Source organism: Cetorhinus maximus, chromosome 1, assembly GCF_964194155.1.
Source record: "Cetorhinus maximus chromosome 1, sCetMax3.hap1.1, whole genome shotgun sequence".
NCBI classification, from domain to species: domain Eukaryota; kingdom Metazoa; phylum Chordata; class Chondrichthyes; order Lamniformes; family Cetorhinidae; genus Cetorhinus; species Cetorhinus maximus.
In genome coordinates, this window is record NC_135879.1 from 27,094,520 (window position 1) to 27,113,111 (window position 18,592).

An 18,592-nucleotide genomic window follows, 5' to 3' on the forward strand; every position below is an offset into this window, starting at 1 on the left:
ACTATTTCTCAGCTTCCTCTCACCCTGAGCCCCAGCCCCCTCTCTCTTCGAGCCCCCCATTTCCCAGCCCCCCCTCTCTCCCCAAGACCCCATTGCCCAGTCCCTCTCTCCCTGAGCCCACCCTTTCCCAGCCCCCCTTGACCCCATTTCCCAGCCGCCTCTCTTCCAGCCTCCATTTCCCAGCCCCCTCTCTCCCCGAGCCCCATTTCCCAGCCGCCTCTCTCCCCGAGCCTCCGTCTCCCAGCCCCTCTCTCCCCGAGCCTCCGTCTCCCAGGCCCCTCTCTCCCCGAGCCTCCGTCTCCCAGCCCCCTCTCTCCCCGAGCCTCCGTCTCCCAGCCCCCTCTCTCCCCGAGCCTCCGTCTCCCAGCCCCCTCTCTCCCCGAGCCTCCGTCTCCCAGCCCCCTCTCTCCCCGAGCCTCCGTCTCCCAGCCCCCTCTCTCCCCGAGCCTCCGTCTCCCAGCCCCCTCTCTCCCCGAGCCTCCGTCTCCCAGCCCCCTCTCTCCCCGAGCCTCCGTCTCCCAGCCCCCTCTCTCCCCGAGCCTCCGTCTCCCAGCCCCCTCTCTCCCCGAGCCTCCGTCTCCCAGCCCCCTCTCTCCCCGAGCCTCCGTCTCCCAGCCCCCTCTCTCCCCGAGCCTCCGTCTCCCAGCCCCCTCTCTCCCCGAGCCTCCGTCTCCCAGCCCCCTCTCTCCCCGAGCCTCCGTCTCCCAGCCCCCTCTCTCCCCGAGCCTCCGTCTCCCAGCCCCCTCTCTCCCCGAGCCTCCGTCTCCCAGCCCCCTCTCTCCCCGAGCCTCCGTCTCCCAGCCCCCTCTCTCCCCGAGCCTCCGGCTCCCAGCCCCCCCTCTCCCCGAGCCTCCGTCTCCCAGCCCCCTCTCTCCCCGAGCCTCCGTCTCCCAGCCCCCTCTCTCCCCGAGCCTCCGTCTCCCAGCCCCCTCTCTCCCCGAGCCTCCGTCTCCCAGCCCCCTCTCTCCCCGAGCCTCCGTCTCCCAGCCCCCTCTCTCCCCGAGCCTCCGTCTCCCAGCCCCCTCTCTCCCCGAGCCTCCGTCTCCCAGCCCCCTCTCTCCCCGAGCCTCCGTCTCCCAGCCCCCTCTCTCCCCGAGCCTCCGTCTCCCAGCCCCCTCTCTCCCCGAGCCTCCGTCTCCCAGCCCCCTCTCTCCCCGAGCCTCCGTCTCCCAGCCCCCTCTCTCCCCGAGCCTCCGTTCCCCAGCCCCCTCTCTCCCCGATCCTCCATCTTCCAGCCCCCTCTCTCCCCAGACTAACACATTAATAGATTCCAGCCATGGCAAGAATGTTGTGCAACATGGGGAATACCATTTAACTCTTTGGTCACCCGAGATATCAAGAATTGGTCACAATGCAGGTTGATGTATTACTTCCAACTACTTTATTTCAGCTCTTTTGCAAAGAAATTGAAAATGTAACTGTTGACATAATCACCACATACAAAACATTAATTTGGTTTCGGAATTACAATAGCACAACTGCATTATCTCAGTTCAACTTAAAAGGGAAGTATACGAGGAGAACCTTTTAATTCAAATTGTTTGCTTTTTTAAATAGAATATTGACTTAAATTTAAATTTATTTGGCTTTTTTAAATTTTGAAAATGCCAACTCTCCTGCCATAAGTAAGGCTTTCCATCCTGCTCAAGTTCTCTGGTGGCATCAAAAGCACATCCCTGGGATGGGGTGGTGAGGGAGTGGGGATAGTGGTGGGTGCTTTTAAATGCCAGCGGGTTTTCAGTAGCGGGAAGCTGTTAGTTTCCTTACTGCTTGCGATAGTGTCAGGCCACGGCAATTGTAACCACTGAAATGCATTAGCATTCTACTGTCCCAATCCGGACAGGAAGTGACTGCAAGCCTGTGGAATATTGGCCAGCGAAAGGCTGTCCACCAGCACTTGAGTATATCTGCAGAAGGGGCTTTTCAGGAAGGGGTTTGGTGATAGGGGCAAGTTAGAGGCAGAGATGAAAGTAAGCGGCCTTGGTGGTGGACAGTGTGTGTTACGTATTTCTCCTTTGCAACAGTAATCTATCCTATTCAGTATTGTTTGGTAAACACTATCGTAACTTGCAATTTAAATTGGTTGGATTATCATCATTCATAAATAGAATACATGTTTAGAAATTCCTAATGTGTACAAATATAATTGCCTAGTTAATGGTTACATAATCAGATGATTATAAATTAATGTCAATCATCTTTAGTTGACCTAATATAATTGTGTTAAACCACATAATAGAAATATATTACACTTTGGAAACTATCCTGGACTCCCCAATCAATAAGCCTTGCAGGTTTTCTCTGCATCACCTTTGCTGCACCTTGAGTCAACCTTAGCAGATTTTGAATAATCAAAATGAGATGGTTCCTGTCCTGCAACAGAGATGGGACAAATAAACCTTTATCATTATTACAAAAGCAAAGTACTGCAAAATCTGTAAATCTGAAATAAAAACAGAAAATGCTGGAAATTCTCAGCAGATCTGGCTGCATCTGTGAAGAGTGAAATAAAATTACTGGCCAGGATTTTCAGCTCGGCATGTGGGCACATGCCCGACAGGCCCAAGCGTGAAACAGTGCGCAATATTTTAGTTGGCGGGCATGCTGCCAACTCTCACGTGCGCCCACCGACGATTAAGAGGCCTATTGAGGCCCTCAAGCAGCTAATTAAGCAGAATTTTTCACTGCCTGTGCAACTTTATGGTTGGCGGGTGGGCGAATAGGCCAAGGCGGCCTTTGCGTTTTTAGCGAAACCTCATCCACAGGCAGGATGAGGTTTCCAACAATGAATTGGAAAAAAATAAAACTCTTTAAAACTCATTTTTAACACGTCTCTCTCCATGTGACTGAGTCACATGTGGAGACATGTTTAGATTATTTGTAGTTTCTTCTTTTCTCATTTTAAAAAATCTTCAGCTTCCTGAGGCAGCTCCGTGCCTTGAGGGAGCTTTCAGTGAGCACACCCCCCCGCGCACGCACAAACTTCAGCGCACGCGCTCCTCCCGCCCCCCACCCGGCAGTACTGAGGCTCTCAGCGCGCGTTTCACACTGGATCACCGTTAATTGGCCAGCCAATGTGAAATTGCGGTCAGGGCCCAATCACGGGCAACGGAACCGTTTCGCGGCCGCTCCTGGGCTCACCTGCCCAATGAGGGGAAAGTCCGGCCCACTGTTTCAGGTCAATGATGTTGCATCAGAACTGGAAAAAGTTAGAGATGTTAGGTTTTGTATAGGCTTTAAGCAAGAGAGTGGGAAGGGGGTGGGGGGAGGAAAGAAAAAAGAGGAGGTCTGTGATAGGGTAGAAGGTGGGAGAGTTAAATAACAAATGGGATGATGGTGTAAGACAAAAGGAGATGGGAATGGGACAAGTGAAGAAACAAAAGATGGGTCTAGAGGAGGTGAAAGGGGAATAATATAATCAATACCAACAGATGCTGTCTGAGAAAATGGGGACAATGGGTATGATTTGAAATTGTTCAGCTGAATGTTGAGTCCAGAAAGCGGTAAGGCATTGAGGAGACCAAATGCAGATTGGGTGGCTGGTTTGCAGAAAACCTCTGTTCAGTCTGAAAGTGTGACGCCGAGCTTCCAATTCTCTGCCCTAAACTGAACTGGACTAGCCATATAAACACTGTGGCTACAAGAACAGGTCAGAGGCTAGGAACCCTGCAGTGAGTAACTCGCCTCCTGACTCCCGAAAGCCTGTCCACCATCTACGAGGCCCAAGTCAGGCGTGTGATGGAATACTCTCCACTTGCCTGGATGAGTGCAGCTGCCACAACACTCAGGAAGCTTGACACCATCCAGGACAAAGCAGCCCACTTGATTGGCACGTCATCCACAAACATTCACTCCCTCCACCACTGACGCACAGCGGCAGCAGTGTGTACCATCTACAAGATGTACTGCAAGAATTCACCAAAGCTCCTTAGTCAGCACTTTCCAAAGTCAAGACCGCTACCATCTAGAAGGACAAAGGCAACAGATAGATGGGAACACCACCACTTGGAAGTTCCCCTCCAAGACACTCACCATCCTGACGTAGAAATATATCGCTGTTCCTTCGCTGTCACTGGGTCAAAATTCTGGAACTCCTTCCCTAACAGCACTGTGGGTGTACCTACACCACATGGACTGCAGCAGTTCAAGAAGGCAGCTCACCACCACCTTCTCAGGGGCAATTAGGGATAGGCAATAAATGCTGGCCTAGCCAGCGATGCCCACGTTCCATGAATGAATTTTAAAAATCTCCCACTCTGACCTCTCTGTCCTTTGCCTCCTATACTGTTCCAATGAAGCTTAACGCAAGCTCGAGGAACAGCACCTCATCTTTTGATGAGGTACTTTACCGCCTTCCCGGACTCGGCAAAGAGAGAGGGTAAAACATAGCAATGGTGCAGGGGAAGACACAGTACTACCATTGGCTGGGTGAAAACAGAGAGGCTTCCTTGTTCTGTTCTGAAACCTATAGCCCTTGCATTTACATACCTCTTTACCACCTTGTGGTACATTTGTTCAAAGTGATCTGCTGATACAATATGCTGCTTTCTACACCCCCCAGGAGGCATTAATATTTGCAGCAGTGTCCTTTTTTGCAATGATTTTTCACGTTAGAGTTCTAAATATTCTCCCAGGCCTCAAGTTCCTAATTTTTTTTTCTTGCTGTCCCCTAGCTTCCAACTACATCCTGGTGCTGCTTATAAACAGGTGGCTAACTGTTGTTGTGTATTGGCTGGCTTCTGACAGCTTGCGTGGATGGCTGTGTGTTTTGGCTGTCTGCTGCTAGTTAGCTAGCTTAAGCTAGTGGACTGACTGTAGGCTGTTGAGTTGTCTAGTCTTCAGTGTCCAATTCTGGACACCATACTTTCGGAAGGATGTGAAGGCTTTAGAGACGGTGTAGAGAAAGTTTATGAGAATGGTTCCAGGGATGAGGGACTTCAGTTATATGGATTGATTGGAGAAGTTGGGGTTCTCCATAGAGAGAGAAGGTTGAGAGGAGATTTGATAGAGGTATTCAAAATCATGAGGGGTCTCAGTAGAGCAGATAGAAAGAGACTGTTCACATTGACAGAAGGGTCAAGAACCAGAGGACACCGATTTAAAATGAATGGCAAGAAAACCAACGACGAAATGAGGAATTCGTTTGGACTAGCGGAGGTGCTCTTGCAGAGAGACAGCATGGACACGACGTGTCAAATGGCCTGCTTCTGTCCAGTAACCATTCTATTATTTTTGGTTTGTATGGTCCAGCTTCCCGTTAGATAACAATTATACAGGTACAATAGGCCAAATGGCCTCCTTCTGTGGTGTATGATTATAAGATCAGATCATAACCATTTCCCCCATTTTTTTGTACGCCAGCTGTTGGTATCGATTCTACTTTTCCCATTTACATCATCTCTAGACCCATCTTTTACTCCTTTACTTGTCCCATTATCATCCATTTTGTCAAGCACATCTGCCTTAGAAGCTCTGAATCTTCCATCCTACCGAAGTCCAATCCTCCTTTTACAATTGGGTCCAGCCAGGTTTTTCAATGTGCAGTTCCTTTAAGGTGACACACGCATGCTATTAACAGAACAAGGCCTGCGCAGTATCTTCCAGCTTAACAGGAACATTGGCACTGGCATTTCCTTTTGTCCTTTCCTCTGCTCCCCACCCTTCCCTGCCTCTGTCACATCTCTAACTTTTTCCAGTTGAAAATTCATCAACCTGAAACATTCATTTGTTTCTCTCTCCACAGATGCTGCCGGACCTGCTGTGTATTTCCAGTATTTTCTGCCATTATCATCGTTTGAAATGTTCACATTAACCTATTCTATAATTAATGACTACTTTACAGCATCCTTTTTTTATTTTCCCTATAACTAAAACTTGACTGATTATTATTTGTCCTTTGAATACAATACCACCTTTTGCTATTGGGTGCAAAGGTTTCAACCTAATAGACAATAGGTGGCTATCTCTCTAACAATTATGGTTTTACTATCTAGAGAGGCATTTATTAACCTTTTAGGTGTTCAAACAGTGATTACAATAGAGCACTCTAGGGTAGATTTTCTGATTGGATCACCAATTGGGCATTAGTCAGGCTGTACATTATTAGCATACAATCAACCATTACTGCACTGACTTCCACTGATTTACCAGAGTCAGCTTTATTTAAGTAGCACGGATAAGCCTCCAAGCCAGACTGGGCCTGGAGTTGGAAGGACACCTGAAGAAGCAGGAAATAAAGGCCAGGATTTTCCAGTCGCACCAGCTGTGGGAATCATTGTGGGCGGGATGGAAAATTTGACGGACCAGCAAAAGGTCCGTTGATTTCGGGTGGGAATTTCTGGACCCGCAGCAGGCGGCAAGTGTCTGCAGCCTTTACAGGGCTTTACTAGGGGTAACAGGTAAAGCAAATGGCTGTATTTATGCCATTTTTGATCATAAGTCTATGAAGCCTTCACAGTCCTTGGCTCTGAATCTCTGGATCCTCACTGCTCTTCACAATGTGACCTTCTCAATATTGTCTGCTTACATCTATGTGATCATTTCTCATTTTTCACTTCTCTCCCATAAAATATTTACTAAATGTCTCATATTCGGAGGTCTCATTCATTTTCTCATCTGTAAAAGAACTTGGATCTGGATACCTAACAACTGTTAGGAGAACATCTGAATCAATTCTGCAAAACAACTGGTCACTTGGGAATATAATTTGAGTATTGTTGAAAATAGAAACATGTCGAAGCTTTTTGTCTTGCATCATCAGGACACTTTGCAAGAATACCAATATAAGGGGAAAACAACAATTTATACTGTATGTGAAGAGAGTGCTGATTGGTTTGCATGTATAATTCATGAGGGTCTTTTAGGTCAGCACACCTAACTGTTTAGCTGGGGGCATTTGTGTTTAGTGATGCATCGATGTTTGTTATTGTGTATTTGAGGGAAATTATCTTCTCTGGTGTTCACTCATACAGAAACATAGGATCAGGAACAGGCTATTTAGCAACCCCCCAAACCTGTTCATTTAAACTTTGAAAACTTCAATTGACCCTGTATCCATAACCTTTTGGGGAGCAAGTTCCAAATTTTAATACAATTTGCATCTTGATTTCACTTCTGAATGGCCTAGGTTTAATTTTAAGATTATACTTGTTTTGTGTTTAAAGACAGTAGAACTGCTCAGTGCTTTCTCATTATAGGTCATTATTGAACTGATCTCAAGATGTCTGCTTCCAGAGACTGCTTCATGGCAGAGGTCACCTGACTACAGAAAGTCAAATGGGACATGATGTACTGTTGCATTTCAAAACCCAAACATTCCTCTTTTCATAACAAAAGGGCCAAACATCCCCTTTTTCCTACCGAACAAAGATACAACCATCCCCTTTTTTCCTTGCAAACAAAAGACAAATTTGCATGCGTGATCATGTGTAACAGTAAGTTATCCAAGCTACCCAATATACACCCACTGTTCTCATGCATTAACAATGTATGTTCTACTAGTTAGTCTCTGCTGGGTTGATGACTTCCAGATCATGTCAGGTTGCTGCTTCTCGTTGAACCTGTAAGATTTCACATTTTCACTGTCCTTTTTATTTCATGTTTTTCATAGCTACATGTCATGGCTACATATTGATTCTTGAAGTAGTCTTTCAGGGTCACAACTTCTTTGCGTGCCTTTTCTGCCTGCCATTTTGCCTGGGTGTATATCTGGTTGAGTTTTTTCAACTCCCGCTTTGTTTTGCCAGCTGTGGAATTGAGGGTCGTTATTTCCTTCTGGTATCTTTGTGTCATCCCTGAAATTTGTTTGTTCAGATCTAACGCAGCTTGGTTAATTTGAAGATTTCAGTTTATCGAGCGTTTTCAACGGTATATACTCAGCCTGAATCTTGCGCTTCAAATCTTCCAGTTCAGCTCTGATGTGAACATTTTCCTGTAGAACTGCTCATTTACCTTTGGCTCATGCATTTCACTGCACTGATGTGGTTGACAACCATCTTGTGGTTTACTTGAATATTGTCTCCCTCTCCCTGGGATCTTCTGTCTCCCTCACCCTGGAGTTTTTTGTTTCCTTCCCTCTGGGGTCTTTTGCTGCCCTTTGTTGGCACATTCAGGGTTACCAATCCAAGTTTTGGTTCAGCTGAGATGAGTGGCCGATGTGTCCCATCTGTGATCTAGAACTGTAGGTCTTCCTTCTTGCCATTACATTGGACTAAGTTGGCCTCTCGGTGTGCCATCATATGCCTCAAACTTACTTTTGAGGTTTCATTTTTGGATCGCCATGTTGTGCCACTTCGCACAGGTCTATGACGGTCATTATGTTGCATGACACACCAGTGTCTATCTGACACTTCAGGTTCACTTGATACTCTCCTCTGTGGTCATCATTGTAACAGTCACAAACATTTATCCTCCATAGACTTGACAGAACCAACCTGTTGTATGTTGTATAGTTCTTCATCAGACTCTTCTGCTGATATCTCTCCAGTGGCCATCTGTATAGGCTTGTTTTGATTTTTTTCGCCAAAAACCTGTGTGTGAAATTATTCTGTTTCTTGCAGTTAAAACATTGCTTTTCCCATGATAAAAGCAGAATATTGCAGATGCTGGATTCTCTGTTTCATTTTCTGTTTTGGTTTCACCTTTTTTAGCTCTTACCACTACCATTAACACTCCCTTTGTCCTTTTGTCCATGACATCTTTGCCCCCACCTATGACTGGCCTTCTATCCAGCTTCACCTGCTCTACTCCCCTTAAACATTCTAAATTTCATCACATTTCTACTTCTCTTCAGCTCTGAAGAAGGGTCATATGGACTCGAAACGTCAACTCTGTTTCTCTCTCCACAGATGCTGTCAGTCCTGCTGGGTTTTTCCAGCATTTTCTGTTTTTGTTGCTTCTTTCCCCCTGCTGGGTAATCCTTCTTTTCCTTTGTATGATGTCCTCCACAATATTTGCATCCGACCCTTTGTCTGCGATTGCTCTGCTCTTTTGGCCTGGAATGTCTCTCAGCGTAATGTATCTCCTGGTCTGCTCTGCAATACATCTGCTTTAGCTGATGTTTTACAACTGCTGCATTTTTACACACATCTATCGCTTTCTTGAGTGTCAGTTTCTCATCTTTCAGTAGACTTGCTCTCACTGAGGGGTCTCGAATGCCGAAGACTATTCTATCTTTAATCAGATCATCTTTTAGCTGTCCGAACTCGCGTGATTCTGCAAGCTGCATTACTGTAGTCACATTTGGGCAGGATTTTTCATATGGCAAGGGGAGCTGGGCAGGAGTGGGTGGGGGCAGGCGGAGGCGGGCATGGAGCCGATCGCCACCCACAATCGGCTCCACGCCAGCATTTTATGCAGGCAGGCCAATAGCCCATTGCCAATAGCGACCAGTAGCACTCAGCGCTACCTGTGCAGGTGGGAGGAGGACGGAGAGTCGGGGCCAGCGCTTAGCGCAGAAATCTCCTTGAGGCATGGAGCTGCCTCAGGGAGATCGAATGGATATTAAAATAATTAAATAAACGATTTGAAAATTTATTTAAACATGTCCCCTCATGTGACTGTGTCACATGAGTTGGGACATGTTTTTATATTTATGAAAATGTATTTATTTAAAGCTTCAGGAAACCTCATCCCGCTCGTGGATGAGGTTTCCTGAAAAACACGAAGACCACTTGGGCCTTTCGCCTGCCCCACCAACCTTAAGGTTGGACCAGCAGCGCTCACAAATGTTTCAATTAATTTCTTAATGGCCTTAATAGACTGTTTACATTTCAGCGGGTGCACAGCTGACTCCGGCGCGTGCCCGCCGAACGAAATATCGCGATGGCACATGGTGACATCGGGACGCACGCCCAATGTCATTGCACATCATTTTACACATTGGCGTTTCAGGCCCATCCCCTCATGCCAACTGAAAAATTCTGCCCGTACTGTTCAACGGTTTCCTGTTCACCTTGAGCTCTACTGTTGAATACACTAGAGTTCATACATAAAGTTCATGCGAGGTTCAAAGCATTTGTTCAAGCCTTTCAAAATCTCTGCAGTCTGTTTTCTTTCTTTGACGGTTAGATTTAGGATGGTACATAATTCATAGCAGTCCCTCCCCAACAGTGTTAGAAGTGTGGCTACTCTTATCGGTTCTGGCTTGTTAATTAAGTCTGTTGCAATCTCATAGTTTTGCCATTGTAAGTGGAAAGACTGCCAGATCTTCCAAATATTACCTTTCAATTCGACGAGAGCTGGGATTGGAAAGTTTAGTGCCATATTCACTCATCCAGTATCTTACTTGCAGCCTTCAGAATGTGTTGCTTTTCCTTGTCCTTTTTCAGCAGCTTTTAGCAAATTTGAACATTTGTGTGCCTTTCTGAGCTGTTTTCTCTGTAGAATTTCCAGGATTTTTAAAACTCTGTCTTATCTCCACTTCCTGGCACCATGTTCCTTGTTTAATGACAGCACAACTTCTCAGTGCTTTCTTATTGTAGGTCTTTAATGAACTGATCTCAAGACGTCTGCTTAGAGACTGCCTCATGGCAAAGGTCACCTGACTACAGAAAGCCAGATGGGACATGTAGTAGTTGCATTTCAAAACCCAAACAATACCCTCTTGTTCTGAATTCCACCACCAGAGCAAGTAGTTTATCTGTATCTACCCTTTATTATTATGAAGACTTTGTATAGCTTTCGATTAGAATGCATGCTTAAGTTTATTGTGATGATATTCACAGCATTCTTTTTGTGTGGTTGAATTTTTGCTTGCACAGATTTGCAGGGAGTTCTGTCAGATGTGCCTCCTTGTACAATATGTTCCCTGTGTCTACATATTGAATTCCTCAATCATTTTAAATATCTCAGATTACCCCTCAACTTTCTAAATGGAAATCTATCCTTATAATTAAATTCTCTATGCCCTCGTATAATTCTAGTGAATCTGCACTGTACATTTATAACAATATAATTTATATATGTTTATAATAATTATAGTATATTACTTATATTAATTGTAATACATTTATAATTCACAATCTATATCAATGATTTAGATGTGGGGGCTAAATGTAATATTTCCAAGTCTGCTGATACAACGAAACTATGTGAGGTTGTGGGGAGGATGCAAAGAGCTTCAAGGGGATTTAAATAGACCAAGCAAGAAAATGGTAGATGAACTATAATGTGGAAAAATATGAAGTTATCCACTTTTGTAGAAAAAACAGAAATGCAGAGTTTTTCTTAAATGGTGAGAGACTGGGAAGTGTTGATGTCCAAAGGGACCTGGGTGTCTGCGTTCATGAGTCACTGAATGCTAACATGCAGGTGCAGCAAGCAATTAGGAAGGCAAATGGTATGTTGGCCTTTATTGCAAGAGGATTTGAATATAGGAGTAAAGATGTCTTGCTGCAATTGTATAGAGCCTTGGTGAGGCTTCACTTGGAATATTGTGTACAGTTTTGGTCTCCTTAACTAAGGAAGGATATACTTGCCATAGAAAGAGTGCAATGAAGGTTCACCAGATTAATTCCTGGGATGGCGGGATTGTCCTATGAGGAGAGATTGAGGAGACTGGGCCTGTATTCTCTAGAGTTTAGAAGAACAAAAGGTGATATCATTGAAACATACAAACTGAAGGAAGGATGTTTCCCCTGGCTGGGGGTCGGGGGAGGGGGGGGGGGTCTAGAACCAGGGAGACAGTCTCAGAATAAGGGGCAGGCCAGTTAGGACTGCGATGAGGAGGAATTTTTTCACTCAGAGGGTAGTGAATCTTTGGAACTGTCTACCCCAGAGGACTGTGGAGGCTCAGTCATTGGGTATGTTCAAAACAGAGATGGATAGATTTCTAGATATTAAAGACATCAAGGGATAGTGCTGGAAAATGGCGTGGAGGTAGAAGGTCAACCATGATCTAGTTAAATGACAGAGCAGGTTAAGGGGCCAAATGGCCTATTCCAGCTCCTATTTCCTATATACACCTGCCAGAGCCAGTATATATTTTCTGAGGTGCATTGCCCAAAACTAAATGCAGTACCCCAGGTGGAGTCTGATCAAGACTCTGTACAACTAAAGCATCACTTTCTCACTTTGGCTAGGATTTAATGGGGTTGGTGGTGTGCAGACCCACATAGTCGCTGGGAAGGCTGGCAAATTAGGCTCATTATTGAGCTACTTGAAGGCCATTGCTCCTGAGCCCACTGGGATTTAGTGGTGGCTCAGGGATTTTGTCTGACTCGCACGGGTCTCCTGTGCCTCCTGAGGCTACTTAGCAAACCCGACAGGATTTGCCAGTGATCTCCCAAGGGGGTGGTCCCTCTTTCAAAGGAACATAGTGCCCAATCGAGGGAGAGGCATTGGATAGGGGGTTGCCCACCAAGGACCACTCCTTACCTTCCACCCGAGCCCCCCCAGCCCTCCCTCACCAGTGACCCCCAACCCGCTGTCCTCATCTGTCTAGAAGGATCCAGCGACAATCCCTGGTCAAGGCCTCAGAGCATTGTCAGCTGCAGCCACTGCTCCTGGTTGCACTGCCTATAATGTGCAGCGGCCAGCCTCTGATTGGCAGCAGCTCTTGGGGCAGGATTTCCAACCTATTGGCAGACCTTAATTCTGTGGGAGACCTGATGCTGCCCATTTAAGTGCCTGATTGAATTTAAATAGCATCAGGCACCCCTTGGAGAGGTGACACTGGTAAGTGAAGTAGTAAGTGACTTGTTTTTCCAAGTGCAAACATAAAAGGAAGTGGGGTTAGAAGGAGGATATGAGTAAGATACAAGGAATTGTACAGAGGTGGCCGTGTCTCTGATTGAGATGAGGAGAATAGGTAGGCCATGTGTGAAGGCAAGATCGAGGGAGTGACCATGGAAATAGCATTTATATGGAGGGGAAGGTTAAGGGAGGACAGGAGGACTGTAAAGTCAGAGGAGTGAGGGAAAGGTGAATTGAGATGAAGATTGAAATAACCCAGGATAATTAGATACTTCAGCTAAAGTATATAATTATTTTCAGGAGGAATTGTTTAACCTTTGATTTGATCAGATTGTAGCTATTCCTTTGGAGCTGCAACCGATGTCTCAGTCTCTCCCTCCAGTGGGACATCTTTGGGCTCTGCAACTGTTGAAGGACTTTCAGGCTGCTCGACGGTTTCAGCCACGGGGACTTTGGCCTCTTCCGTTACCAACTCGGTGACCTCTCCAGCAGCTTCAACCACTTCAGGAGACTGGACCTCATCTGGTTCTAATCATAGTTCAACATAAGCATGTCAAAATATATCACGACACACAGTATTAGCTATGCTTAAAGAAAAACTTTGCCCCAGTCAGAATGATGGAGGGCTGCTTGGAGCAGAATCTACTGTAACAGAAGACATTAGATTTCATCGACATCAACCAGGAGAAAAGTAAAACAGGCTGCCGATTCACTATCACCCATATCACACTGTGGTGCAATGTCAAGACCTACACTCAGCAGTTCATTCAAAAAAAATGAAAGCAGTGCACTGCATGGTCCGGTACAAAATCATACAAACCAGAGGACCCACACTGAAATCTCAATCTGTGCTGCCTTACCTGACCTCAGACAAAGCAGTAGTTGGACACAAAAACTGGCCCCCGTGCCATGACTCAAGAAAAATAACAAATAAGCCAGACTTCCAATCTTAATCAGTATCCAGTGAATCTTGCTGGGAATTGAACATGTGGGAGGACAGGATCATAATGAGTTGGGATGCTCACTACAGTCCAACAGGCTACCAATAACTAGTCCACACTCACACAAGAAGAATGGCCACTGGGCCAAGGTGTCACAAGACAACTTGTGTCAATGGAATATGGAACCTCCCTCGCATGACTCAGCATGTAGAGGAGATGAAAGTAGTGAGGGGAGATATATTCCCTCTCTGGAATACCACTCCAGTGACAATACCAATATCCAGTGGTCTAGAAACTGAAGGTAATGCTCTGGGGGCCTGGGTTCAAATCCCACAATGGGAAATGGTGAAATTTGAATTCAATAAAAATCTGGAATTAAAAGTCTGATGACCATGAAACTGTTGTTAATTGTTGTAAAAACCCACCTGGTTCACTAATGTCCTTTAGGGAAGAAAATCTGCTGTCTTTACCTGGCCTGGCCTACATGTGACTCCAGACCCACAGCATTGTGGTTGACTCTTAACTGCCCTCTGAGCAATAAATGCTGGCCTAGCCAACGACACCCACACCCCATGACCAAATAAAAAAAATATTCAGCTTCCAGAGAAGGTTAACTGATACGTTTCTAATTTTTTATACACATCTTCCATTTGAATTGTTTTGCTGAACAGTTGTTCAAGCCCTTCTCCTATTATAAATAGTTAATTTTTAGTTTATATTTTTAAAACAACATTGACAATCAGTAAACAGCCATTCAGAAAATAAATAATTCCCTCTGGGACTGAAAAAAAAACAAGAGGACTACCTTTGGCATCCAGTTTTGGACAATTGGATTCTTACCATCTTACTTTACAAGGTGTAGAGTAACAAACAAAACCAAAAAAATTCTAAAAAGGAAATTAGAATTCTATATTTATTATTACATTTGCTGCTGTGATTAAGATCAGTGGTGGAAATCACAGTTCTGAAGCTACTATTTATGTAAACACAGAGAGAAGAGAACAGTGACAAGAAGGGAAAACAAGAAGGATTTACCGTCAAAGTGCCTAACCTAGCTCAAACAAGTTTAACTCCATTCTGAAGCACAGGGCCGTCACACATTAACACACATATAGGGTTGGGAAGGAAGAAGTATGTAACAGGATTCAATCTGAGCCTCCCAGCCCAAGAAGAATGGAAGAACTTCACCTTTACTCTTCTGATATCTCAGCTTTGAGAGGTTCCCGTTGACTTTGGAGAGAGGAGAAATGGCAACAGGAGCATTGGAGAGGGACCATTCACTTGTTAGGTGTCGCTGGTGTGGTGACTGTGATTCATGTAATTGTACGTGTAGGGTAATAAGTTGTCAGATCCCCAGTCAACGCACTCCCAAAGCCAAAACCTCCGTCAGACTTTTTTACTCAGAGAGTGATGAGAATGTGGAACGCTATGTCACAAGGAGCAGTTGTAGTGAATGGCATAGGTGCATTGAAGGGGAAGTACATGAGCGAGAAAGAAATAAAAGGATACATTGAGATAAAGTAAATGGAACAGGAGGAGATGAGTGTAGAGCATAAACACCAGTGTAAACCTGTTGGGGTGAATGGCTTGTTTGTGTGCTATAAATTCTACATACGATGCTGTCCGATTGCCATGGACAGCCTCTGATGATAATCATGCAAACCAGAAATAATTAAAGGTGACAGGATGACAAGCAATGGTCTACCGAAACATAAAACTCAGAAACCTCATTCAACATAAAGTCTCACATCCAGAGGCTAAGTGCAGGTTTATGTTGACTAGCTTTTCCATTTTCAGGAAATCTTTGGTCACAAGCTGCTTATCCAAGATAGCAAATGAGTAACTCAATTCTTCCAGCAATGGCTCATGAGAGAAATATAGTACAGCCAGAATCATGTAATTAAAGCTTTCTATATAGCCCTTCACTAATCACAAGATGACTTGAATACAGTATATTTAGGTGTAGAATAAATAGAACAATTTCCATGTGTCCAATAATCCTATCAACCTGCTATTCCCACAGACTGATTGAGACGGTGGGTAGTTGAAATATTGTGATATGGAGGGTCCCAAGTTTAATTGCCAGTTTGAGCTCTGGCAGCTGATTTCAGCCAAGTTGGCAGTAGGGATGTTACAATGGTCTCTGCATTCCCAGGCACAAGGATAAAATTTCACAGGATTCCTGCTCTTGCCCACTATCCAGCAACCTCTTCTCGAGCTGCATATATGGGAATATTACATATAATTACACAGTCTACAGCACAAAAACAGGTCATTAGGCCCAACTGGTCTATGCTGGTATTAATGCTCTCTCCTGCCCCCCACCACCTCCATCTTCATTTAACCTTATAAGCAAATGTTTCTTTTTCCCTCATGCGTTTGTCTAGCTTCCCCCTAAATGTATTTATTCTATTTGCCTCAACTACTTTTTGCGATAGCACATTCCACATTCTCACCACACTTCAGGTAAGGACATTTCTCCTAAATTCTCTACTGTATTTATTGATAATTATCTTATACTTATGGTCCCTATTCTTAATGTCCCCTTGGGCAGAACATCTACTCTACCTTATCAAACTCCTTCATAACCTTAAATATTTCTAACAGGTCACCATTCCAACTTCACTTTTTTGCAAACCGCATCTTAGCCATTCCTAAAGGTTATAACCTCTCAGTTCTATTATCATACATGTGAATTTTTCTTGCACCTTCTATATCCCTTATAATATGGTGACTATAACTGTTGAGGGTAGGATTGGCCTTGGCTGTGAACCCTCCCACAGCCAAATAACTAGGCTCAGAAATGAAGAATGACATATTCTGGGCAATGTCATTTTATTACAGGCAGTAAACCAGGGTAATTTCTAATTTCACCATCTGGGCAGTAATCTGGAGTGGAGTGGATTGCCTGTCCCTTTATATAGTTTTAATGGAATGAAAACTGGATTGGTTCTATAATGAATGCACAATTCGCTCTCCCAGGTTACTGTCTAGGCAGCAAAGTTGGAATATACCCCCAATGAGTGGAGATCAAGCGCTTTTCCATTAGGAAAGAGGACAGAACACAGAGAGTTACCTTGGGATAGCCCTAATATACAATGGTAGGCTTGAAAGCAAGTCTTCGAACTATCCTATATAAAAACAAAAAACTACTGTGAATGCTGGAAATCCAAAACAGAAACAGAATTACCTGGAAAAACTCAGCAGGTCTGGCAGCATCGGCGGAGAAGAAAAGAGTTGACGTTTCGAGTCCTCATGACCCTTCAGCAGAACTGAGTATAGTTAGGAGAGGGGTGAAATATAAGCTGGTTTAAGGTGAGGGGGGGGGGGGTGGGGGGAGAGAAGTTGGGGGGGTGGTGTGGTTGTAGGGACAAGCAAGCAGTGATAGGAGCAGATAATCAAAAGATGTCACAGACAAAAGGAACAAAGGGGTGTTGAAGGTGGTGATATTATCTAAGAAAATGTGCTAATTAAGAATGGATGGCAGGACACTCAAGGTACAGCTCTAGTGGGGGTGGGGTAGAAAGGCTGACAAGGTATTACAGTTGTAGATTTAAAAATAATGGAAATAGGTGGGAAAAGAAAAATCTATATAAATTATTGAAAAAAACAAAAAGGAGGGGGAAGAAACGGGGTGGGGATGGGGGGAGGTAGTTTAAGATCTAAAGTTGTTGAATTCAATATTCAGCCCGGAAGGCTGTAAAGTGCCTAGTCGGAAGATGAGGTGCTGTTCCTCCAGGTTGCGTTGGGCTTCACTGGAACAATGCAGCAAGCCAAGGACAGACATGTGGGCAAGAGAGCAGGGTGGCTTGTTAAAATGGCAAGCGACAGGGAAGTTTGGGTCTTTCTTGCAGACAGACCGCAGGTGTTCTGCAAAGCGGTCGCCCAGTTTGCGTTTAGTCTCTCCAATGTAGAGGAGACCGCATTGGGAGCAACGAATGCAGTAGACTAAGTTAGGGGAAATGCAAGTGAAATGCTGCTTCACTTGAAAGGAGTGTTTGGGCCCTTGGACGGTGAGGAGAGAGGGGCCCCAGCTATGCCTGTCTCTTTATGGGGTATGTGGAACATTCCTTGTTCCAGTCCTACTCCGGCCCCCTCCCACAACTCTTTCTCCGGTACATCGATGATTACTTCGGTGTGGCTTCATGCTCTCGTCTGGACCTGGAAAAATTTATTAATTTTGCTTCCAATCTCCACCCCTCCATCATTTTCACATGGTCCATCTCTGACACTTCCCTTCCCTTCCTTGACCTCTCTGTCTCAATTTCTGATGATAGACTGTCCACCAACATCCATTACAAGCCTACCGACTCCCACAGCTACCTCGACTACAGCTCCTCACACCCCGCTTCCTGTAAGGACTCCATCCCATTCTCTCAGTTCCTTCGCCTCCGTCGCATCTGTTCTGATGACGCTACCTTCAAAAACAGTTCCTCTGACATGTCCTCCTTCTTCCTTAACCGAGGTTTTCCACCCACGGTCGTTGACAGGGCCCTCAACCGTGTCCAGCCCATCTCTCGCGCATCCGCCCTCACGCCTTCTCCTCCCTCCCAGAAACATGATAGGGTCCCCCTTGTCCTCACTTATCACCCCACCAGCCTCTGCATTCAAAGGATCATCCTCCGCCATTTCCGCCAACTCCAGCATGATGCCACCACCAAACACATCTTCCCTTCACCCCCCCTGGCGGCATTCCGTAGGGATCGTTCCCTCCGGGACACCCTGGTCCACTCCTCCATCACCCCCTGCTCCTCAACCCCTACCTATGGCACCTCCCCATGCCCACGCAGAAGATGCAACACCTGCCCCTTCACTTCCTCTCTCCTCACCGTCCAAGGGCCCAAACACTCCTTTCAAGTGAAGCAGCATTTCACTTGCATTTCCCCTAACTTAGTCTACTGCATTCGTTGCTCCCAATGCAGTCTCCTCTACATTGGAGAGACTAAACGCAAACTGGG

The 18,592-nt window shown here is 45.4% G+C and overlaps 1 protein-coding gene across 1 annotated transcript in view; it reads right to left on the minus strand.

The window, feature by feature from the left end:
- Window positions 1-1,358: 1,358 nt before the first annotated feature.
- Window positions 1,359-18,592, minus strand: part of mgarpa (mitochondria localized glutamic acid rich protein a) — a 49,861-nt gene continuing 32,627 nt past the window's right edge. The window contains exons 5-6 of the mRNA XM_078538698.1: window positions 13,009-13,221; window positions 1,359-2,373 (exon numbers count right to left, since the gene is read on the minus strand). Coding sequence (XP_078394824.1) covers window positions 13,031-13,221 — 191 coding nt within the window. The 3' untranslated portion in view covers window positions 1,359-2,373; window positions 13,009-13,030. The remainder of the gene's footprint in view (window positions 2,374-13,008; window positions 13,222-18,592) is intronic.